The sequence below is a fragment of the Pinus tabuliformis genome, chromosome 3_2 (assembly GCF_031772625.1).
Source record: "Pinus tabuliformis cultivar Carrire ecotype Pingquan chromosome 3_2, CPIR1, whole genome shotgun sequence".
Classification (NCBI taxonomy): Eukaryota; Viridiplantae; Streptophyta; class Pinopsida; order Pinales; family Pinaceae; genus Pinus; species Pinus tabuliformis.
Genome location: NC_142302.1, coordinates 445376988 through 445403759, shown reverse-complemented (window position 1 = coordinate 445403759; position 26772 = coordinate 445376988). Strand labels below are relative to the sequence as shown.

Below are 26772 nucleotides of genomic sequence, written 5' to 3'. Positions count from 1 at the left end.
TTCTATGACATCAATACTCCCTTTCATCAAGGGAGGGATTCTCAACCACTCCAAGCCTATCCATGAAGTAGATGAACTTTGTCCGGGGAAAAGGCTTTGTAATAATATTAGCAACCTACTCATCAGTAGAGATGTGTTGGAGCCTCATTGCTCCTTTTTGAATAATACTTCGAATGTAGTGGTATTTGATCTCGATGTGCTTAGACCTGTCATGGAAAACTGGGTTCTCGGAAAGCTTAATACAGCTTTGATTGTCATAATATATCACGGTCTGTTCCAACATAAGATCAAACAATCCTGCGAGTAATTTTTGAAGCCATACCACTTCACAACTCGCCAAACAAGCAGCAATATATTCAGCTTTGGCAGTACTAAGTGCAACAGACATTTTGCTTCCTGCTCATCCAAGATATCATAACGGAGCCCAAATTGAAACAACATCTTGAAGTGCTCTTTCTATCTTCAGTACTTCAAACCCAATCTGAGTTAGTGAATCCATACAGTTGTAGTTCACCATTTGATACATATCTCAATACATAACCAATAGTGCCACGCAGATATATCAATATATGTTTCATTGCAATCCAATGTACATGCCTAGGTTCTACCAAGAATTGACTCAAAGTGTTCACCGCATAGCAAATATCAAATCTGGTGTTGACTAGATAGTTTAATGAGCCAATCAGCTGACGATACATAGAGGGATCAACCAAGTCAAAATCAGAGTCTCGCAACTTCTTCAAATTAGTCACCATGGGAGTATCCATGGACTTGCAATCCATCATCCCAAATCTCTGAAGGATCTTAACAATATACTTTCCTTGACCAAGGAAAATTTCACTTGACTTTTGCCACACTTCTAATCCCAAGTAATAATGCATTAAACCAAGATCCTTCATTTCGAATTCAAAAATTAGCTCCCTCTTACACTGGACAATGAGGTCCTTTGCTCCTGCCAGAAACAAGTCATCAACATATAGTAGCGAAATCACAGGCTCATCTTTAACAATTTTGAAGTATAGGTTTGGATCAACATCACTTTACATAAAACCAAGACTCATCAAATATCCAGTAATGTGAGAGTACCAAGCTCGAGGTGCCTGCTTGAGTTCGTACAAAGCTTTCCTCAATTTTCAAACATGATTCTCCCTCTCATGAACCTCAAGGCTCAAACCTTTAGGTTGTTCTATGTACACTTCCTCCTTAATCAATCAATTGAGGAAAGCAGTTTTGACATCTATTTGATGTAATTTCCAACCTGCAATAGAAGAAATAACAATAATAGATCTAATGGAAGTGTACCTGGCAACTGGAGCAAATGTGTCTTCATAATCCTCTCCCTCTTTCTAGGAGAACCCTCTAGCCACAAATCTTGCTTTGTACTTGTCTATGATGCCATCAACTGCATGCTTGATCTTGTATGAAGTCACCACTGACTTCCCTTCAGGTCTCGGCACGATTTCCCATACATCATTCTTCATAATAGACTGGTACTCTTCTAACATAACATCTTTCCAAACTTGCTAACATGTTGCTTCTTCATAGTTGGATGGCTCGAACTCAATTATCTTACTCATCAATGTTGCATATCCTAAGAATTTCTTAACACATTTAGATTCCCTGAAAGTCCCATAGGGAGCTACATGTCCCTCTACTTCCTGCAATGTTCTTTCAATCCATGTCGGCCTCTTCCTGGTTTCTGGTACAATGACCCTTGGTGCGTCCACAAGTTCATTTAGTCCTTCAGGCTCTTCTTGTTGATCTTAAGGATGATCCACAGGTCTTGAACCCACAACCTTCGGAGCTTCTTCCTCCTCATCATCAATATACAATGTCCAACTTTCGGCTTCACATTTGTGAAGACTTCTTCGTGAGTCTTATTCCCCAATACCCAGTGAGGACTTCTATGTTGGACATAAACAACTGCCTTGGAGGCTTCTCCCCATAAAAACATAGGTAGGTCTTTATCTTGAATCATGGCTTTAGCAACTTCCATAAAGGTGTCATTCTTCCTCTCAGCAATCCCATTTTGTTGAAGGTTGTGGGGGACTATCAACTCCCTCTTAATTCCAACATCCCTGCAAAAGGAATAAGTTCCTTGGAGGTATATTCTCCACCATTATCAGATCTCAAAATTTTGATCCTTCTTCCTACAAAATTTTCCACCAAAGCCTTGAATTTATGAAACTTGTCGAAGACTTTAAGAAATAAATCCATGTCTTCCGAGAGAAATCATCAATGAAAGTTACATAGTATAGAAAATCACCCAAGGATTTCACAGACATGGGTCCACACACATCAGAATGTATGGTTGTTACATACACATATGGTTGTACAAGCATCATTTACATTACAAATTTTGTAGAATTTGGGTTTACAACTCTGATAAACTGAAGACTAACAATGATGAATCCAAGATATCTAACTGCTCGAACATGATGGAATTCCTTTGCAAAAATGTGTATTGTTACAAGGTAGTTGACACGGAGTGGTCAAAACGGCCCACTAACCAACTAGTCGATACTCAAATTGTGATATTGATTGAGGCTCCTTCTTGGGAGACCTAACCTGCTCTCGCTCTAAGGACTCCTTCAGAGCTCTGCTCTCCTCAACCCTCATGTCTCTATTCTACGAACTTCTTGCCTCACTGCTCAAGGTTGCGCCTGTCTCAACCTATAGCAAGTACAGATTCGTCATCCTCACACTTATCTGCTTCTTACATCCATAACCTAAGTGCTTGATGTAATCCTTACCTCTGTTAAAGATGACATCATAACCCTCGTCCTCAAGGGCAGCTACTGAAACAAAGTTCTTCTTCAAGCCTGGAACATAGAGGACGTCTCTGAGATAGAGACAGCTACCTGACTTCCTCTCAAAACTAACAGTACCAACCCCCTAGTTGCATACTTGCCATCATCTCCTAGCTCAATATGAACTGCATGTCCTTCTCCTTCAAGTGAATAAAGTATTCCTTGTTCCTGGTCTTATGGAAGGATGTTCCTGAATCAATAATCCATACATTGTTGTCTGTTGAGCTTGCCATGCAAGCTATCAATGGGAAATCTTTCTCGAATTGAGAAGAAAACACATCTACCTCAGTTGATGCAACCACATGATCCTTACTGGACTCCTTCTTCATGTTAGGGCACTTAGTGGCATAGTGCTCGTACTCATGGCAATGGAAGTACTTGATCTTACTAAAATCCTTCTTCTTCTCGCCCTTCTGACTAGACTCGACCGCTCCTTGGCCCTTCCTGCCCTTGGTTTTGCTACCTTCTCCTGCCAGGGCAAAGTTCTCCTCGTCCTCTGTCATAGTTGATCTCCCAACTCTTGCCCCTCTTCGAATTTCTTCTTGGACACAGTCACTCCATAGCCTCTCCCATCCTGGTAAATTTTCTCTGCCACTGACTACATCCTGGATATTCTCCCACAACTTATGAAGTCCTAATAGCACAAGACTCACAAAGTCTTTATCTGCTACAGTCTCACCCACTCTCGCTAGCTCATCCCAAACCTAGTTGAACTTGGAAAGGTATGTGATGATGGGCTCTTCTTTGCTCATCCAGATATTTCTTAGCTTGTCCTTGAGAGCAAGCTTCCTGGCATCACTGGAACCCTGATACAGATCTAAGATGGCTTTAAACATCTCATATGTTGTCTTCTTCTCATGGAGATGAGGAATAATATGATCTTTGACCCCCTCAAGAATGATCCTCCTTGCTTTGGTGTCATTCTTGTTATGTTGGATCAACTGTTGGGCATCTTGAGGTGGCACTATTTGTTGCTTCACAAACTCGAGCACCCTGTTGGGTGTGGAGCATGATTATCATCCTAATTTAAAGGTCTTTGTTTCAGCCAAGATGTATACCCCAGGAAGATTGTACACCCCTCCATGCAGGGGGGGTGCAGGGGGGACTTGTCCCCCCTGCGGGGGTTCGAGGAGGGGGGGGGGGGGGCATCCCCCCCGACTGGGGGGTCCGGGGGCCAGTGGTCCCCCGGCAGGGGTTTCAGGGGCAGCGCCCCCGAAGCTAAAAACAGATGTAAAATTTCTTTGTAAAAGTATAGTAATTTCTAGTCAATCTGGGCCGTTCATTAGGTGAATGATCTGACGGTAGAATTTATGTTTAGTTAAGGGTTTTTTGCCCTAGAAGGCAACCCCTCTTTTTGTATGAGGGTATTGTATTGAGGCTGCGGAATATATGTGTATTCTCAGAGCGAGACACAGATAGGGTGAGACTGTGAAAGAAAACAAAGTATATTACAGCGGATCTACTATAGGTTGTGTCTCTTCATTTTGCTGGATAATAGAAAGGAAGGACTAGCTGTTTGGGGTGGACGTAGCCCAAAATAGGTGAACCACGTATATCTGTGTCTCTCTGGTTTTATGTGTTTGTGTTTTTCCGCATATTATATGTCTTGCATTTCTCCGTCATATATATTATTTTTCTAACACACCCCATTATCCTCCAACACTACTGAGATCCACTCCTTCCATGAGCAAAAGTTTGAGGCTCCATCTAAGCTGTGATTTGAACTTAGTCCTAGTAACGCCATGCTATTATCCAAGGAACAGTTCTTCAAAACTCTAAAGCAAGCCTTCTACCTAATCTGCACTCTTCACTGACTAATCAATTTGGTGTCGGTCCTTATGTTGATCTCTGCTCTGATACCATGTTAAATTTCCATGAAACTCTGCAACTACTTAGATGAATAATTGAAACCAGGCAACTAAATACTAAAACCAAATTTACTTTCACCAAGATACACAGTTTCTTAACAACTTATAAGCAGCAGAATAAACAAAAAAGATAAAAACACAACACACAAATTGACACACTTGTTTACTCTGGAAACCCAACAGAGAAAACCTACTTCCTTAGTTGTGGTATTTTATTGATTTTTCATGAACAATTGGATCTATTACAATGCAATCTATCTCTGAGAAAGCGTTCTACTTCTTCTCATTAATATCAATTAATACAATTGATATCAGCCTGCCTTGATCATTGCTTGATCTTGGCCCTCTAGCACAAAATTGATCCCCTGTTGCCTCTTGATTGATCCTACTCCTCCTTCCTTGTGCACTGGAGCCCCTATTTCCTTGCGCACAAGTCCCTATTTCCTAGCACACTTGTGGATCTTATTCTCTTGCGCAAATCTCCACAAGTCTCCTATTTCTTAGCACACTTGCGGCTCCTATTTCTTAGGATGCAAGATTCCTCAAATCTACGCACAATCAATCTCCTAAATCCTTGTGCACTTGTGATCTCCTTTTCTTAGGACACAAGCTCGTTTCGCTCTCCACAATCAAGGATGATCTCACAAACTCATGAATTGTCTTGTCTCACAAACCTTGTGTACAAAACTTGTGATTTCTTGTGCCTTCGTCCTCCTCTTTATAAACCCAATTCGAACATGCAAGGGAAGGGGCCTAGCTTAATTTAGCAACTCGAGTTCTGATTGACGAGTTAACTGAGAGTCCAACTGATTCTCTCTCCAATCAACACTTGGAGTATTAACTCGTTCTCCCTTCAGTCAAGACTGAAGACTAACTCGCTCTAACTAAACTTGTAACTGCCAACTCATTCTGTAGTCAAATTGATGAAGGCTCCACTTAACTAAAGCTCCAGCTCTATGCATGTCATCTTGATGATTATTCTAGTAAATTGGAAATAACTCATCCTACCTGAAGTCTAACTCATGAGCTCGCACTCACACTGAGAGAAAGACAAATCGAGGTCTTCACTCGCTCAGGCACAAGCTAGAAGACCTTCACTCACTCCATTTTCAACAGATACATACCAAATTATGCAGAGATAATAAAGGATATCACCAATATACTCAAGAAAGATCAAGAAGTTAAGTGGATAGTTCAATCCAAGTTATCATCTACTCAAATCAAAAAGGCACTTATGGGAGCACTTAAGTGGACAGTTCAATCCAAGTTATCATTTTCCTTCCAAAGTTTCTCTTAGTTAAAACCTTTTTAGCTTCCATAATCACAAGTGTTCTGCCAGTAATCCCCATTTCTCAAATCTGCAATTTTGTTCTTGAATTAAGGAATTTGATGATTCTGTTAGTTAGTGTTGGTTTATTCCACAATTCATTTTCAATTTGATCCACTGTTGTGCTATCAAGGTTCAATATTTTAGTTTCTTCAGCAATAATTTCAATCTATGTTGCATGGGTTCCCGAACCCGTCCCGGGTTCTCGTCCCCAAGTACCGGATTCGGGTTCGGGTGCTTCTGAGAAGAACCCATAAGAACCGGGTTCTTCATTAAAAAAAATTGGGTTCTTTTGTCTTGACAGGTACGGAGAACCCTGATGATGGGTACTTGGAACCCCAAAATCAAGTTCTTTTGGGTTCTTTGGGGTTCATTTTAGTTTTTATATTTTATTTTTTAATTAATTTAATGGGCTTCCCCTAATATTCTAGGTAGCTAGTTCTTCATCTTGTGAGAGGAATTGGAGTACTTATGCCTTTATCCATTTAGTAAAGAGAAATATGTTGGGCTCAAAGAAGGCAGAGAACTTAGTGTACGTTCATAGCACACTTCGTCTCATATCTCGAAAAGACCCTGGATACGAGGGTCCTTTCAAGAGATGGGACCAATACACAAACGATGCTATGTGTGTGGATGAGGAGATACAACCAGATGGCCTTATTGAGCTACCTCCAATTGCTATGGATGAGCAAGAGCCTCAAGATGAGAGTGATCCCTACCTGGAGAGCATGCTAACTGAAGATCTGAGTGATGTTGATGACATCGCTTGAGGAAGCCATTGTTCACTATTAGATATTTTTATTTTAGTATTTTAAAATTTCCCAGTTCTTGTTGGGAGATGCCTTGAGATAAATTTTGAATGTAGTGTGACGATGGACATATATCATGATTCTTACTAATATGTAAACTCCAATTTGCACTTGATATCTAACTAGAAATTTTGAAATCTCATTGTGAATGTTGAATGTTCAATGATGTGCATGTTTAAATATTTAAAGTTTAAATCATAAATATTTTAGTTTTCTTGTTTAAAGTTGAAAAATATACAAATTCATATATATTATAATTTATAAAATATAATATTATATATATATATATATATATATATATATATATATATATATATATATAAATTATAATATACCCCCGACGAACCCATGCACACGTACCTGTCCCCGTCCCCGCACCCGTACCTGTCCCCGAACCCACGTTTCCTGGCAACATAGATTTCAATTGATTCACAAATTTCAGAAATGAAAGTAATGATTTTTATCCATAAGCTTCTTCTGGCATGAATCAAATGTTGAGTGTCAATAACTTGTTTATTGTACCATTCAATCTACTTTTGCAAGGTAGTATTCTTCTGAAATTCATTAATTAGAAAATCATCCTTATTTTTTTATTCATCCGGAGTCTGACTGAATATTTTCTTTAAATTGCCAATTTTTTTATCCTTTGAAGTAAGGGATGACAAAGTTTATGCTAACTTTTCTGAAGAATCCTCCTCCACATTGCTAGCTTGAGATGTAGGAATGAGTGAACATGTCTGCTCTATCCTTTCCTTTAACAATTGTTCAACCTGTGACTCTAATTTTTCCATCCACTTATTTTGTTCAATCATCACTGAAAGAAGCAATTCTTTTTCTTTTTGTATATCCTCCAACTCTTGAGTTTGAGGATGTTCATTAACTGGGAATTTAGGCTTCTTTCAGAGTGATTGAATGTTTATATCTCTGACTTTCATTAGTTCTTGAACTACATTGACATCATCTGGATCAGTCCCCAACTTGATTATTATTCCTTCTAGAACTTAACTCTATAGCAGTAGAAGACATTCTTTCTCTTTTGAGTTCATTCGCTAATTTCTGTATTGATTTTTGTAAATTTGCCACATTGATTGCTGAATTTGTCAGGGTATTGTTTAACATTTCCCCTGTTTCCCTGTGAAGATCAACTTGATCAACAGGTTGAACTTTCTTTATATCAAAAGAGAACATGGAACCTTTATAACCTTCAACAGCTTTAGCATTTTGGACCTTTGGCTCTAAGAGTGCTAATTGAAACATTCCCCTTTGAGCATCTAAGGCTAACACTAGTCTATTTTTTGTAAAGGATCCTTGTTTCCAAAACTCACTGTAGGTTATGGTTTTAAGTGTTGAATTCCTCTTCTTGATTTCCATAAATTGTGAGAAGATATCTAAACTAGTGCTTGCAGATGATGATGATTGTTCTTGCATTGATGATAAATGTTCTAAAGAAAACACAGGCTCAGTTGATGTGATTATGTCCTTAGATGAAACAGCTTCCTCTGAAGGAACATTTGAAACTGAAACTGAAACTTCCTCCGTTCTTTGTCTTTTAAATACTCTAAACTATGTTTCTTCTGACTATGAACCAGACTGTTGAATATTCATGATAGGCCTTTTTAACTCCTCTCTCTATTGTGGAGTAGCTAACATACTTGATTTAGGAGACTGTTGTGTTTCCCCTTTCTTTGATATGTTCACCAATATACCTAGTTGCCGAGTTTCTTGATTTGCATATTTCTTCATTGAAGGTTTTGACAAAGAATGTAAGTTGATGAACCCTGTTCCACTCTTAAAGCTAATATTTTACCTAGAGGATCATAATGCCATTTTTCTCCCCTGGACAATTTCATCTCTTGTAGCATAAGTACCACATCAAAACTTGTTGCTCTAGTGTTTACCACAAAAGGCCCAACTTCAGCTTTCAATTTGAACAATGTGGGGCGTTTTCTAGGTAGGAAATGCATCTGATCCACATTTAAACTTTGTATGATGTACTCAAGTGCAAAGATCCTCAAAGGCAGCAAATTTGGCAATCCATATGGGGCCAATTCACATCCATATAGTCTAATCTCTGTAAAATTTTCAAACAAGTAACAGTCTCCCACTTTAACATCTTTACTGATCTGTAAGATTGTTTTAATTTCTGGCAAGATTCTTGGAGGTGTTGCACCATTTAAAAGATTGAAAACTGTTAATAAAAAATGATTAACAAAATCTGAAAAGGTAAACCCTCCATAATGTTCTCCTACTATAGAAGTCTAATATATGACAACTCCTTAACCTTTGCATCTTGCTTCTGTAAGGAAAGATGAGAAAACTTTTCTGACTAAGAATACAAAAACAAATATACCAAAACTGACTGATAGAATGACCTAAAAACGTTAAACTTTGACAATTGATCATTAATGACATCAAACAAGTAATGGCTGAAACTGAATGCAACAGAAGATTTCTCCAGATCAGATGATCTGTCTTGATATTTTAGGAAATATGCTAGAAGAATAGGGTGGGTTACACTGGGGTATTTCAGTTTCACTGGGTAAAAAGGATTCTAGCAGGGATTTTCTTCCATCATGAGTTAATTGCTGGAAGAGCTGATGTCAAATTTGAGTAGATAAAGGTTGAACTTGGCTCACCATGACAACCTTAACCATTTGGGAAATTCATTCTGGAGTGATCTGAAACAATTGACTACCATCTTTGGATATGATAACCTGGGCCCTGTTTATTGGGAATATAACATTCTAAAAATAGTTAACTAGTTCATGAAAATGGTGAGTTTGAAGAACGACAAATTCAGCTAGAAAAGATTCCCACATTAAAAATTCATCCTTTTGATCCCGAAAGCATTGCAGTGCCCAATCTCTTAATTTGAAAAGGTCAAATTCACACTTAGTTTCAATTACATCTACATTTTTATCTATGAATGGTAACTCATCTAGGTTTATAGAAACTTCATGTGAGGGTTTGGTTTTTGATTGGGCTTTAGCCAATTTTCCCTTTTGCCAATACATTTTCAAATAAAATGCTAAGAAAAAAATGAAGAATTTACGCGAAATGGAAATTATGTTGAGTCGCTACCACTACTCACACTTGTCGCCAGTATGTTTGCCGAATAATTCCCAACAACCAACCTTTGTACTTTGGAGTTCTCATTCTAGACAAATAGCAGCAAATGATTCAGCATCCTTGCACAGTTGGCTTCCATTGCTAAGTCCCTCCGCCAATTTGGGCATGATGTATACATGATTTGACATGAAACCACAGGGCGGAAAAGCAAATGAGGGAATAGTTTTCTTGAAAACCATTAGCGGTCTGCTATTAGTAGCGACCACCACGTACCCCATCAATGGTTTTATCGAATCCACGAAATGCGGACCCCCCTTTCATTAAACTCTGGACAAGAAAGGGATCCCATGTTTTAATCTGGGCAATTCATTCTTGGAACACGATAACGCACTGTTGAAAATAGCGAGTGCTTTACCAAAATGCATTATATTAATTTATATAATAAAGCTTTATTCCAAAGTTTATTTATAATAGCATTTAAATAAAAAGAGCATTATTATATCAAACCATTACATAAGTGCAAAACTTTTAATATTTACAATATTTTGAAAAAAAATTGCCCACTATATGTTACAAGTTACAACACCTCCATGATTGCTTCCTCCTTTACATTCATACACTTAAGATGTGGGCACCTCATCAGCTAGTCCCTTTGACCATGGCACTTGGGCATGAAGCCTTTCGCCCCTCCCCCCCATTATCACATATTTACACTAACACCTATTTATTGAGGGGTTGACCTTGGAATTGTCAATTGCACTTGAGGGTTGGAGGCACCTAAAAGGGTTGACCATTAGCCACCTTTATCAATGTAGGGGACACCTTTACGGGACGTGGTCTAGTTAGCTATTAGAAGGTAATCCTTGTTTGAAGTATTAATATGCCCTTAACATTAAAGTTTGGTCCACTTAGATGCATATATGATCTTGGTCTTTGATGGACAGTTGCTTTCGCTTGAGTTCATGTGGTTTTTGTCGAGTGGCCCACATCAGTGCAATCCTTAAGGGCACCCACTCCATAAGTACCCAAGCCTCTTCAGAGAGATAGATGGATTAGCAGATGCAATGTTGAGAGAGTTGGGCCTCCTAATGAGTTGAGCAGATGTTACATGTCCTAGAGCACCCTCATGATCCAAGACATTGGTCTACTTTGTCCTAGCATAGAGGATGCTTCATGATGGCACCACTCGACACACAACTAGCCTTGACACAACCTGATGAGCAGGACTTCATTCAAAGCCCAAATGAGTATGGTCTCCCATTGAGAGACTTGGGAGGGTTTGTTGCACTTAGAGAAGCCATAACGCTAGAGAGAGGAGGTCTTCTTGAGACAGTTGGAGACCCATGCAATTGAGATCATGGCACCCCAGCTGGACTTGGGACCCTGGAGGAGGATTTAAGGGGCCATCCTCAAATTTTGGATGATTCTAGCACTATGACACCTTTTCACATTTTATCACACCTTGACATGGCATTTGGAGCCCTAAAAGTTTTGGAGGCTATGACTCACACATGTGGGCATTCATGGCCTATTTTGTTACTTAGCTAGTGGGTTAGCTTGTAACTCAAGGTTATTTTATGTCAAACTTGATTTAGGGACTTCATTAGTCACAAATTAGTTGAGGTAGACCTCATACAAATAAAGGTCACCTAATTTGTATTTTCATCATCACTTATGGATCAATTCGGCCTCTTTGAAAAATTCAACATAGCTGAAATAGACTTGTATCTCGTGGAGATGTGATCTTTTGCGGAGTATTTGCTTGTGGAGACATTCTCTTATTGTGGAGTGTGACCTCCTCTATTATACTCTAATATCCCACTCTTAGATGCTCTACTCAACTATCGAACAATAATAATACCAAAAAGAATGGAACCCCCTCTCTTCCTAGTGGCCCAATATTTAACATAGCTTGATAGTTGTTTAGGGTTAGGGTTAGGGTTTTTGCATACCTCAACCCTCAATGTTAGGGTTTTGGATGCTCTAAAATCTTCTTGGAAGTCCATACATGACTATCCCCACATGAGTGAGAAATGGGGCTAACATGGCATCCCCTCAATACCATGGTGGGTCAACAGGGTAGGTCAACTTGCAAGAGGCATAACTTCCACATACAAACTTTGTGAGTTGAATTTTCGCATTGTTGAAAAGCTTTTGATGTATAAAACAATGTTGACAGCTAGGAGCAATGCTTGCAAAGTTTTGACCCTAAAAAGTGTCATTTGACGCCTCAAACTGGCTCTAGAAGTTTCCCCTAAAAATTGACCCTATGTACCAATTACTCCAAATTTTCAACCCAAAAACTAGGAAGATAGATGATAAATCATATAATGATCCATTTTAGATCGACTCATTCAACCAACTCTACTTTTTCTTTTCATGTCACCTCTGAGCCCTTTGTTTGCACCCTTGATAGTGTTAACCTACCTTCAAAACATCCATACATTTGAAAATTTTCTCTTATCCAAACTAAACATGATAGCCAAATACAAGAGTATGCTACTAGGTTCAACCACAACCTCGAAGGTGGAGGTCGAAGAAAGCAAGGAGTTCCTTTGCAATTTGCTCACACTCATAAGAAACATGGTAAGGACAGGGACAATCGAAGGAGTCTCACAATCAATCCCAATGTGAAATAAGATGATTTGAAGAAATAGTGGGCAATTATAGGCATGAGTACGGGTATCGCCATTCAAACATAACTAAGAGAGCTAGTGGCTAATATTAAAGCTCAAGGTAAGTAATATGAGACAAAGGGAAACTCCCTATAGGTGCTAAGTGTTAAAACTGGCAACCAGGGCAAAACTTCATGTGGGTCATCTTATTCATGGCTAATAATATTTTTATTAGATTCCTCTCGTCGAGAGGTGTAGGATTGATATAAAGATCATCCAATTCCGATAAGTATTCATGGAGATATGAATTTATTTTGATTATGGAATTATTATCAAGCCGACCTACAACTCATGTAGGCTCAGAAGCCCAACAGTCGCATCTATTCACCCACCAACGTTGTGTATAAATATAAGAGGACTTTTCCTCATTTGGACTCACTCATCTCATCACATCTCTCTCTCTCTACTGCGCAGATATGAGTCTCTTCTCTACTGCGTTGAAATGGGTCTCTCTCTCTCACACATGTGAAGTCGGAAGCTGTTGAATTTGAAGCTGCAACTGCAGAAGTAAAGATTGACTTGCGTGGCCTAGAAGATCTCCTCTTTGGAACTGTGTTGTAGGTTCATCTGAACCTCCTTTGAAAGCCGCAACTTTTGGTGGTGGAATGAAGTCAATCCGACGAACAGTTTGCAAGATATCGACTGCCCTAGTTTGAAGCCGGAAACTGCTGAAACTGAAGCTGCAACTGCAGAATTAAAGATTGACTTGCGTGGCCTAGAAGATCTCCTCTTTGGAACTGCGCTGTAGGTTCATCTGAACCTCCTTTGAAAGCCGCAACTTTTGGTGGTGGAATGAAGTCAATCCGACGAACGGTTTGCAAGATATCGACTGCCCTAGTTTGAAGCCGGAAACTGCTGAAACTGAAGTTGCAACTGCAGAAGTAAAGATTGACTTGCGTGGCCTAGAAGATCTCCTCATCTGAACTGCGCTGTAGGTTCATCTGAACCTCCTCTGGAAGCCGAAACTTTTGGTGGTGGAATGAAGTCAATCCGACTGTCAGTTTGTGAGATATGGTCTGCCCTAGTTTGATAATGAAGCTGCTAATGCTGATGCTACTGATCTAGGGTTTTCTACTGCTGATATGAATCAGATTTATTGTACTATTTCTCTCTGCTGAATTATTGAAGATAAAAGAATATTTGATCAAAGAGTTTCCCCACACATTGTGGGGTTTGTCCCTGGCTAGCCGCCACATCTTGTGTCTCTTGTCTTGGCTTGTTTTCTGTCGATCGTTTAATGTTCTATCTGCACTTTACTTTATGTACATGTGATTGCTAATCGGTGGAATATAATAAGAAAAAGAAGTAAACTGTTATAAGCATAGAACATACCATAACTTAACATGGTATCAGAGCTGAGGTGAAGACAAAGCCCGAGCAAGAGCAAGAGCAATCATTGAAGAGAAGATTGGCACGGCTATCCTAAAAGAACTATGGGGTCCTCAACACCCTTTCCTGCCGAAGACAAGCTCCGTGAGAAAGCTGACTATCACGGATGGAAGATGTCTATCGATCTAACCCTTGAAGATCAAGGAGTGTTGGACCATGTAAGAGGCAATATTGTTGAGCCTTCACCAAATGCATCTGCTGCTGCCTGGAACAAATGGAAAAATGGAGTAGTCAAAACAAAGAAGATCATCCGGGACTCTATCGACAAGCGCTTGGTGGCCTACATCTCTGATCTAGACACCTCCAAGGAAATTTATGACAGACTGGTGAGTTTATTTAAAGTTAATGATGCAAATCAAGTTTTGTTTCTTAGAAATAAGTTGAGGGAAATCAAGAAGGCTAAAGATGAAAGTATGCAAGCATACTTCTTAAGAATCATCGAGATCAAGAACGATCTCCTATCTATTGGGAAAACCATTACTGACAGAGAAATGGCACTCACAACTCTCGGAGGATTACCATCTGAATGGTATGTGTTCAGGACTACTCTTCTGAACAATAATGTAATTCCTAGTTTCGAGGAATTAATGGCTAGATGCATTCAAGAACAAACAAGGGTAGAAGAGCAAGAAATGCCCATGCCTAAAAGTCCTCCCGCTGCCTTTTCTTCTCATGCAAAGAAAAGGAATAATTCCGGGACTAAATCAAAAGGAAAGGATGGACCTAAGGCTAGAAGAAAATGACGATGTTACAGTTGTGATAAAGCAAGTCACTATGTATGAGATCATGAGCATCATGATGAATGAGATCATGGACATAAAGGGAAACATGAGATCATGGACATATAGGATAGCATGATGATGATGCACACTAGTTTGAGCAGCATTATGATGGATAAAATCATGGACATGGGCAGCATGATGATAATCATGATTAGAGAAGCATGGTACAGTATGCAGTGGTGCAACTCGAAATCCCTCTAATGGGAATCAAGGAAGAGGACAAGCATTCAAGAAGGCTAGAAATTCTAGGATGTATTAAATGCACCTGACCTCAAAAGGAACCTAGTGTCCATCTTGGCAATGGAAGATAGAGGCTACAAGGTAACCTTCAACAATGGCAAGGTACGTATATGGAAAAATAATGTTAAAGATGCCTTTACTCTTGGGTTTACTGTTGATTCATTATATCAGGTCGATGGAAGTCCGCTAGGTGTCATGTCTTGTGACACAACTCTTTATTCCGAACTTTGGCATCGGAGGTTTGCCCACCTTCATTACAAAGCTCTACCCGATGTAAGACAGATGGTAACAGAGATGCCCGAATTCCAAGTAGAGAAAGAAGGTGTATGTCCGGGATGTGCCAAAGGAAAGCTCAAAAGGGGACCATTCCCCTCAAGCCAAAGCAAGACCTCCGATATATTACAATTGGCTTACTCAGGCATACCTGAGGTTGGCATTAAGAGGGAGACTACTACACCACATACTCCTGAGCAGAATGGTGTGGTGGGAAGGAAGAACCACACGATGATGGAAGTTGTCCGGGCCATGCTACATGATCAAAGACTTCCAAAGTTTCTATGGGCTGAAACTACAATCACCGTCGTATATGTACAAAATCGACGCCCTCATCAAGCATTGGGTTCCTAAACTCCTGAAGAAATGTTCACCACCGGTCAAAGGGAAGTCGTGATGTCACCTTTGACAAAGATATGGCTCTCAACAAGGTGGACAATCTGCTGACTTTGAGTAGCTCTCAAGAAGCCGACACCAGGGAACCGAAAGAAAAGGATGATGAATCAATGCCTGATGTAGAAGAACCCATGGATCCGATTGATCCTCATCCACATGAGCCTTCCTCTTCTAGGAAGAGGCCTTCATGGCTTAGGGGGATACTTGATGATGCTGAAGGACATGCTGCACCCTGAGGAACCTTCCATCAAAGTAAGAAACTTAACAGGTATCAAGGACACCTGACCATCATGAGCACGATCATATAAAATGAACCTTCATCATTCTCAGATGTCATCAAGCATTAACTATGGAAGGATGCTATGACCATAGAATATGAGTCTATTATGGAGAATGATGTTTGGGAAGTAGTTCCCAGACCCTAGACAAGACAATTGTTACTTCAAAATGGCTTTACAAGATAAAGCATGCAGCAAATGGAAGTATGGAAAAGTATAAGGTTCATTTTGTTGCTCGTGGTTTATCCCAGAAGGGAGGTATAGACTATGATATTTGCACCTGTTGCCAGATATACGACCATCCGCTTGATCATAGCCCTTGTGGCTTCACAAGGATGGAACCTACATCAGATGGACGTTAAGACCGCGTTCTTGCATGGTTCTATCAAAGAAGAGGTCTATGTGGAGCAACCTGAAGGATTTGAGATTTATGATTGAAAATCTCATGTATGCAGGTTGAAGAAGGCTCTTTATGGGCTGAAGCAAGCACCCCGAGCATGGTATGAGAGGATCGATAGCTACTTGATGAAGCTGGGATTCACTAGGAGTGAAGTTGATCCTAACCTTTACTTTAAGGTTGAAGATGACAAGCCTCTCATACTGGTGTTGTATGTGGATGACCTCTTTCTAACTGGTGCAAACCCTCTCATTCACAAATGTAAGAGGGAGATGGCTTCTGAATTTGAAATGAAGGACCAAGGACTTGAAGTGTGGCAGAAGCCAAGGGAAATTTTCCTATCTCAAGGAAAATATGTGGTAAATATATTGGAAAGATTCAGTATGATGGACTGCAAGCCTGTGACTACCTCGAGGATCTTAACTTTTGAAGTTATATGGTAGTGATGTCGGACCAGACTTGGGAAATGCCTCTGAGTTTCAAAAACTCATTCGCATTGATGTTCTTGGTGAACCTCCGTCCGAACATATGTTTTGCAGTCAGCATTGTGAGCTCATATTTGGTTGAGCCTCACTGGATTGATGCCAGGAATCTTCTGAGATGTCTTCAGGACACAATCTCTCATGGATTAAGATACACTGCCGGAGATGTGAGACTACTTGGATATACTGACGTTGATTGGGCAGGCAGTGTGGTGGACCGTAAGAGCACTTCCGGCTACTGCTTCACCTTGGGATCTGCTTCGATATCCTGGATGAGCAGGAAGCAGAAGTCGGTGGCTTTGAGCACTGCCGAAGCAGGATATATTGTTGCTAGCATAACCTCGTGTGAGGCAGTCTGGTTGCGAAAACTCTTCAGTGAGCTGTTTGGATTTACATTGGATACCACTGTGATTCTCTGTAACAACCAGAGGTGGGATTCGATTATTGAGGAATCCCGTATTCGTCAATTGCTCCAGCAGATAGACATCATCTGGGATATGGTAAGTCGATGAGCAAGGAAGCTCCATCACATTAAGATGATGTACAGGTTGATACACCTTGTCAAAGCCCTAAGGAAAGATCTAATCTGTGATTTTCCCAAACGACTTGGAGTCGGCAAGAAACCCTTATACAAGGGTCTTGCATGTCGCATACATTGAGCTCTAGGAGCTCTAAGGGCTTGCGGTTCCTACTGGAGCAACATATGACCACAGGGTGACTCACCCTCCCCTGGTGGTGCACACTGGAACAAGATGATTCGCTCTCTTGTGGGACAAGATGATTCGCTCTCTTGTGGAACAGGATGATTCGCTCTCCTGTGTAGCAGGATGATTAGTTCTCTTGTGAGGCCTGGATTGATGTGTTCTCCATGGCAGCCTGGATTGATGTGTTCTCCATGGCAATTGTAGCAGGATTGATGTGTTCTCCATGGCAATTGTAGCAGGATTGATGTGTTCTCCTGTGAGGACAGGATTGATTAGTTCTCCTGTCGAGGCATCCTACCCATGCAGTCTGGGACTCATGGGAAGTACCTCTCATCTGATCAATGAGCAGGGAAATGAAGTTAGGGACCATAGTAGTACCGATGGACGCATCGTTGTAACTACCGTACTCCCTACGCTAGGATGACCTCCATTGATCTGGGATCAATGATACTGGTCTGGGACCAGTGGTAGGAGTTGTACCATACTATGACGCTGACTTCGGGTCGGTTGAGACTGGTCTGGGATCAGTGGTACATACTCTGAGACTGACTTTGAGTCAGTGGAGGATGATACTGGTCTAGGACCAGTGGTAGGAGTTGTACCATACTATGACGCTGACTTCGGGTCGGTTGAGACTGGTCTGGGACCAGTGGTACATACTCTGAGACTGACTTTGAGTCAGTATGATACATCCTCGATCATTTCTTCTTCTTCATAATTCGGACAAAAGCAGAGTAGAACAGAACAATGCAAGAGCAGAGCAGAACAGAACAAAACAGTACAGATCAGTGCAGGGCAGAACAAGACAAAGCAGAACAGGCAAAATAGAGCAGAGCAGGGCAAGGGTCAGGCTGTACAAGGCAGTGCATTTGATGGATAAATAGTAACGACCGATAGACAGATTGCAGATGAAGTTCTCCATGGTTGAGAGGGAGTGTTAAAATTGGCAACCAGGGCAAAACTTCATGTGGGTCATCTTATTCATGGCTAATAATATTTTTATTAGATTCCTCTCGTCGAGAGGTGTAGGATTGATATAAAGATCATCCAATTCCGATAAGTATTCATGGAGATATGAATTTATTTTGATTATGGAATTATTATCAAGCCGACCTACAACTCATGTAGGGTCAGAAGCCCAACAGTTGCATCTATTCACCCACCAACGTTGTGTATAAATATAAGAGGACTTTTCCTCATTTGGACTCACTCATCTCATCACATCTCTCTCTCTCTACTGCGCAGATATGAGTCTCTTCTCTACTGCGTTGAAATGGGTCTCTCTCTCTCACACATGTGAAGTCGGAAGTTGTTGAATTTGAAGCTGCAACTGCAGAAGTAAAGATTGACTTGCGTGGCCTAGAAGATCTCCTCTTTGGAACTGCGCTGTAGGTTCATCTGAACCTCCTTTGAAAGCCGCAACTTTTGGTGGTGGAATGAAGTCAATCCGACGAACGGTTTGCAAGATATCGACTGCCCTAGTTTGAAGCCGGAAACTGCTGAAACTGAAGCTGCAACTGCAGAAGTAAAGATTGACTTGCGTGGCCTAGAAGATCTCCTCTTTGGAACTGCGTTGTAGGTTCTGAACCTCCTTTGAAAGCCGCAACTTTTGGTGGTGGAATGAAGTCAATCTGACGAACGGTTTGCAAGATATCGACTGCCCTAGTTTGAAGCCGGAAACTGCTGAAACTGAAGCTGCAACTGCAGAAGTAAAGATTGACTTGCGTGGCCTAGAAGATCTCCTCATCTGAACTGCGTTGTAGGTTCATCTGAACCTCCTCTGCAAGCCGAAACTTTTGGTGGTGGAATGAAGTCAATCCGACTGTCGGTTTGTGAGATATGGTCTGCCCTAGTTTGATAATGAAGCCGCTAATGCTGATGCTACTGATCTAGGGTTTGCTACTACTGATATGAATCAGATTTATTGTACTATTTCTCTCTACTGAATTATTGAAGATAAAAGAAGATTTGATCAAAAGGTTTCCCCACACATTGTGGGGTTTGTCCCTAGCTAGCCGCCACATCTTGTGTCTCTTGTCTTGGCTTGTTTTCTGTCGATCGTTTAATGTTCTATCTGCACTTTACTTTATGTACATGTGATTGCTAATCGGTGGAATATAATAAGAAAAAGAAGCAAACTGTTATAAACATAGAACATACCATAACTTAACACTAAGCCAACCATTTTCACATGTGAAGATCCCAACCACACCAAAGGAAAAGGAAATGTTTACACCGTGATTGTCAAAGCATAGTGGGTCATGCATGATATGGTAACCAACCATGTCCACAAAAAATATGTCGAGAATAAATATATTGGAATGAATGCTTAACATCACTTTCATGAAGAAAAGCTTGATCACAAGGAAATTTTTCCAATTGTGGAAAGGTTTGAGGAAAGACTCAACTAGGGCATCACCTGAAGGCTGAAACTTAACAAACATAACAATGGAAACCAATTTAGTCCCAAGCAATATTCTAGACTGAATGCAATATAGGCAGATTAGGAACCCATAGATCAACAAACACCCCATGTTGAAATTGAGATGCCATTGAGGTAGTCGGTCGAACCAACTCAATGATGGACACAACTTCTAAGTGAATTTGGATGCCCTTCCAGTTACAACTTCTAAGGAGATAAGGAGATTTTCATACTGTTTGGTTTTTCAAATCCTTTTTTATACGGTGCTTGCTGAAGCTATAATTCTTGAATGTTTAATTTGCTTAGTTGAAACTTGGAATGTGTATTTTGGTAAACCTATATCTCACTTTGCAATTAGTAGTACCTCGACTTCACCGACATTTTTGGTTGTGTTCATTAAATTGGTTTTGGCTTTTGAGCATCACGCTCTATCTATGTTTTGTACCTGTTTTCCTATAAATACTCTTTTATTTGCCAAAAAAAGGGAGATCACTGTCAACTCTGGTGCTATGATGGGATTTCTTCTTACTACCAATGGCTCAGTTGTGTCCTACTAATAACAGATCAAAGTGCATTCACCTGACCTGGAGTAAAGAGTGAAGTTGGCTTCCAAACACATTGGTCAAGAAGACCCCCGAGAAAACTTTGAAGAGCATTGCCAGTGTAATGGAGCCAAATAGCCTTAATAGATGACAACCCGTAAAATGTAAATCTATTATATCAACCTTAAGTGCAGATCATGAACATGGATATCAATGCTTAAAAACTATAAAGAAAATCCATCTGTAAAAAGGATGTCAAGTAAGCCAATGATGAAAATGAAGGAACACACAATGGATCCGAGGTCGGAACGTAAATCACTGTGCATGGCAAATATTTTCATAAAAAATCGAGTTACATAGCAAATAAAATGGCAAATTGAATAGACCATGCAAAAAATATTATAAGTTCCAAGATAAATATAAAAATTCCCTTTTTTGTTAAAATATATAAAAATAAAACCATATGTATATTCATGCATTCAGTATTCAACTTTTATTTAACATATTTTTGGGCCAAATTTAAAGTTGATTAATATATGTATTTCTTTTTTGTTTGAATATATGAAGCTATAATGAAATTCACTTAAATGTCTTAATTGAAGAGTATTGCCAGTAATGGAGCCATATAGCCTTAATAGATGACAACCCGTAAAATCATAAATGCAAAAGAATCTATTATATCAACCATAAGTGCAGAACATGAACATGGATATCAATGCTTAAAACCTATGAAGAAAATCCATCTGTAAAAAGGATGTCAAGTAAGCCAATGGTGAAAATGGAGGAAAATAAAATGGATCCGCAGTCGGAACCTAAATCACTGTGCATGGCAAACCTTTTCATAAAAAATCAAGTTAAATAGCAAATTAAATGGCAAATTTAATAGACCATGTCAAAAAATATTACAAGTTCCAAGATAAATGTAAAAAATTCACTTTTTTGTTAAAATATATAAAATAAAACCATATGTATATTCATGCATTCAATCTTCAAATTTTATTTAACATATTTTTGGGTCAAATTTAAAGTTGATTAATGTATGCATTTAATTTTTGTTTGGATATATGAAACTATAATGAAATTCACTTAATTGTCTTTATCGAACTTCACAGCAAATTTTATCATTTATTTTGCATTGGTGAACACTTTTTGAGGTTCATTGTCCCTGAATTTGGAGACGGACAAAAACCAGGTGACTTAGATGGGAACAAACAGAGCAAGCAGAAACAAGAAGCTGGAGCAGAGCACTTAAATAGGATTCAGGAATAACTATGTTGCAGGAAATGCCTAGTTTGGAAATATACGGATACTCGAAATGCCAAAACAGGTACAAAATACCTTGGAAACATCATTGGCCATGCTGGACAATATTTTCAAAACTTGAAACATCTAATGGTACAGTTAACAGCATTTCTAAGGCATTTTGACCATTTCTAGTGATATTTCATGCACTGGTTTGGAAGTTTCCAGTTTGAACTAAATGCCCAAGAGGGGCTTGGAACCCATAGGAAAATATCTCCCTATCTCCCTATCTATGCCAACAACCATTTAAGACAAAACAAATATAGGGAATTGAGCTTTGAGGAGTTTGTGACCTTGGTAATTAATGGTAAATATTAAATTCTTAAATCTAAAAACATTGTAGCCAGTGGCATTTCCACCATTTCTAATTATGTTTCCAGCACTTTTTTGGAAGTTTCCAAGTTGACCTAAGTGCCTGACTAATAAATATCACCCTGTATGTGCCAACAACCCTTTAAGACAAAACAAAGGTAGAGATTGAGCTTTGAGGAGCTTGTGACCTTGGTAAATAGCGATACTCTTAAATTCTTAAATAAAAGCTTCCTTTCACTTAAATTTTCAACATTGCCATTAATTATTTCAAGATGTTTAAGAGTGGTTCCAACCCTCATCAGACTTCATATGGAAAAAGTAGAATTGCATACCCCATTCACAATTCAATGGACTTAACAATTTTCAAGATTTTAGGATTGACAATATTGTAGTGTCCACTGGTCTCTATCATGTATGATTAAGGTAAGATAAAAAAAAAATGTCAAACTTTATTTAAATTTTTAACATACCATTAATTATTTCAAGATATTTGAGAGTGGTTCCAACCTCATTGGACTTTGTATAGAGAAATTAGAATTTCATATCCTATTAAAAATTCAGCAGTCTTAACAATTTTCAAGATTGACAAATTATAGTGTTTCCACTAGATTATGTCATGTATTAGGGTATGGGATTGAAATTAGTCAAAACCACCAAGCTATGGAATTTTTCATCATGTACTCATCTATGGTACATATAAATGTGTACAAGCTTCCAAAAGGGAAGCGCTTGGAAACATGACCCCTTCAATAGGTATGTGGAGAAACATGGTATGTGACCCCTTCAACAGGTGCATGGGGAAACATGGTGTGTGTGTTGAGGTAACATGGTGTGTGTGTCTGTAATATGTATATACATGACCCTTTCAATAGGTGCATGGGGAAACATGGCGTCACGCCATGTTTCCCCACGCACCTATTGAAAGGGTCATGTAAGGGAAACATGGTGTCACACCTTGTTTCCCCACACACCTATTGAAGGGGTCATGTAAGGGAAACATGGTGTCACGCCATGTTTCCCCGCGCACCTATTGAAGTGGTCATGTAATGCACCTATTGAAGGGGTCATGTATATACAGACACACACACCATGTTTCCCCACGCACCTATTGAAGGGATCATGTTTCCAAGCGCTTCCCTTTTGGAAGCTTGTACACATTTCATGCAATTTTTGACGAATATGCATGGACCTTGTAAAATGTGTGGACTTTGGTAAGGTAAAAATAAATCAGAACAGCCTGAAATCTGCATTTTGTAAACCTGTTCGGATATAAGGAATCTCGGATAGGAACGGCAGATTATTCTATCCTGATGCAGAAATCTATAAACATTATTTGAGGTAAAGGAGGTATGTCTACCCTCGAGACTAGATGTGTTATTTGAAGAAAATGCTGACTCTGAAATTATACATGTTTGATGAACCCGGTGGACTTCTGAAGTTATATGCTGTCGCAGTGGATAAGGTGACAAACAAAGCTCCCAGGCAATGTGGCTAGTTCACAAGTTGATGCAAAGGAGAAAAAATTAAAAAACAGAAGCCCCCCAGCAGCATAAATATACAGAAATTACAAATGGGGCATTGGTTCAATGGTGAACTGGACAACGTAATCAAGGTTTCATTCTGGCTCTCGTCTGTACCACCTAAATGGCATGAAAGAATCAGACCAGGAGCAAGTCCCGGCGATTTCCGCATAATAGTTATCCCTCAGACCGGACATATATAAACATAAGGAAATCCGACTTATGCTGACCCCGTGAGAGGCACGTTTCTGGCAGCAATTCCACGAATTTTTTAGTGTGTATTGCTGTTTTTTTCCGATGGCCTTTGAGACCTAAATTGGGTTATAGAACATATTCTCTGCCAAAATAGAAATAAATCAATTGAATAAAAGACTGAGTTTTCAAGACTCTTTCTTTTTCGCCTGGGAGCAAAGTTGCAAGAGCACTCATTGTGCAATTCCTGTGTGTGAACCCGTGCATTTTACTGTGATTTTGTGACAAACAGCTGCAAGAATCAACCTTGAGAGAAAAAAATATAATAATAAGAGACGGGGGAAAGTTACCATTGCCGAGGAGAGTATTGACGATATCGGAGAGACCATATCTGGTGAGGTGAGCAGGAATCGCAATAGACGTGGTGGGAACTCTCAGAGCAGGCTGCAACTTCGTTGTGAATCGAACTTGCACCTGCCTTGTCTCCTCCGTATGTTTTGCGTTTTCTTCCTCCATTGTGCAGGTATCCACGTTTCCGGAAACCTGACAAATCTAAAACCCTTCAAAAAGATGGAGTCTAAAACCCTTTCAAAACCCCCCGCTCTAAAACAGGTGGAATTAGCAGCTTCGCTGCTCTTAAGAATAAGTATGATTAATTTTTGTAAATTAAAATTGTTTTATTAAATATTTATAAAAATTAAATATAAATATAAATATTTCTTAGCGTGAGATTTTTTTAATTATAAAATATTTAAATTAATTAATTTTTTAACATGAATAGAAAATATATTTATATTTTATAAAAATGGTACTTTAAAACCTTTACGAGTATTCCCGGGAGACTAGTCAACATTGAGACTATTTACCATAAGTATTTACTAGAGACTAGTGAATAATGTGGTAAGTAATAAAATTATATATTTATATTTTATAAAATTTGTACTTAATTTTTACAAGTATTTCTTATTAGTTTAGACTTCTCAAAGTTGTGCTCAGCAACAAAATTTTAAACATTTTAAACAGTGATTCAAAACTAAGCCTTGGAGTAGGTAAAGGAACATTCTAGTATTCTAAAAATGCTACTCGATAGATCCTCCATAAAAACATTAACTAAAAATTGTCACTTACAAAACATGGTTTATGGGCAAACTCAAGGAACTAGGGTTAAGCTTAGAACCCCATCCACTTTAAGATTTCATTTTGCTAGATGGATTCCCTCATTTGCAAGGAAGTTTGTCTTATGGTTGTTGTGCCTATGGACATGAATAAATGATTTTGAGCGAAAACTTCCTAGTATATGATAGATCATTTTGAGTGAAAGCTTCCCAGAATATGATAGTATAATAGCTTGGAGTTTGATGTCAGAATAAAGAGGGTCATTGATGAGGTGGCACACAAGAATGGAAAAGTCACCAATGATAATGAGATCTTGAATGTTTCTCTTTGTGGCCAAAAAGAGACCTTGCATGAGTACAGAGGCTTGTGCTTGGTTGTTTGTGGCAATTCCTAAACCCCAAGAGAATGGGTATTCCCATTTAATCTATTGGCATCCATGTTGTATAACTTCTTATACATAAGACACGTAGTCATAGCCATGTTTTCAGTGGGGGAAAGCTTGCTTCAATCAAGGGGATAGGGTAGGGAGTATTCCTTTATTCTTGAGGTTGTAGGTTATAAACTATTTTTCAATTTGTTCAATCTTCCTTCGTGACTCTTTGGATATACTGCAACCCCAAACTTCACATCCATTTAAAATAGAAAGAGTGAAAAGAGTCTCAAAGAGAAGCTTCTTTTTATCCCAAATCCAAATATCTGTCGACTTACAATTGTTTTCAAGTCGTAGTAAGCTTTCCAACCTCCATTCATCCTTTTTTTAATGTTATCATTCGAATTGAGTTTATGATGGATGTCAATTCACGTATATTTATGTGAATGAACTTACTCCAATGAGTTGTTGTCATAAATGAAAGTAACATAAGTGATCTTTTTGGATTCAATTATCATGACTTTAGTTTTGTTAGTATTTCCAGTCATATCCATCTTGGGACATAAATCTTGGAGGATTCTAAGTTGCTTGCCAAGATCGTAATTGTTCCTTGACAAAAGAACAATATCATCAGCATATGGGAGAAGAGTTATGACCATACTAGTGAGGGTGGGGCCAACATAACCTGCATCTTTCAAACACTCTTCTACCTTATCAATGCATACGCCAAAAAGGGTAGGGGATAAGGGACACCCTTCCTTGACTCCAATACTACATTCAATTTCCTCTAACCAATGCGTAGTGGTCCTAAGCATGGCAATAACATTCTCATATAGAGGCTTGTCACAGTAATTCTCAACTCTACAAGAACCAACATCTCTTCTAGCCTCTTCCATAGCTTTGTTCTAAGAATGGTGTCAAAAACTTTTGTAAAGTCATCAAAACAATAATAGGTATCAGTTTTATTATTGCAACACTCCTCTGCAATTATCTCAATTGTAACAAGATGGTCCATGGTTGAATGGTATCTCTTAAACCCAACGTGGCCTTTAGCTCTTTACCATGATTTTCAAGCCAAAGGCAAATCTTCTTTTCCAAACTAACTCGTGCAGCTTGGCTAAAATGCGCCTAATCATAATGGTTTTGTAATTAGAAAGAATGTTTTATTTCCACTCTTAAATATAGGCAAAATAAGACTTTGTGTCAAAGGCTCAATGAAAACTTGCTTCATTGTTAAATTAAAAAGTTTGTGTATACGCAGAATGAGGATAGATTCTCCTATTTTAAAATTTTTAGCTTGGTAGCCTTAAATGTCCTTGGTTTCCCCTTTAGTGAGATACTTAACCCCAAACTCAATGTCTTCCATGTTGGAAAATGGATAATGGCAGCTATTAAACTTATTTTCCTTAACATTGATGCTTGTTTGTGCATCATCTTCTTTTTGTTCTAGTTAGATGTTTTCATCAAACGATATCGAGAACATTAATAGCAACAATA

General features: G+C 39.1%; 1 protein-coding gene across 1 annotated transcript in view; it reads right to left on the bottom strand.

Moving 5' to 3' along the window:
• Nucleotides 1-24411, bottom strand: part of LOC149181217 (Transducin/WD40 repeat-like superfamily protein) — a 199730-nt gene extending 175319 nt beyond the window's left edge. Inside the window, exon 1 of the mRNA XM_089416497.1 lies at nt 24140-24411. Coding sequence (XP_089272623.1) covers nt 24140-24305 — 166 coding nt within the window. The 5' untranslated portion in view covers nt 24306-24411. The remainder of the gene's footprint in view (nt 1-24139) is intronic.
• Between the last annotated feature and the right edge of the window lie 2361 nt (nt 24412-26772).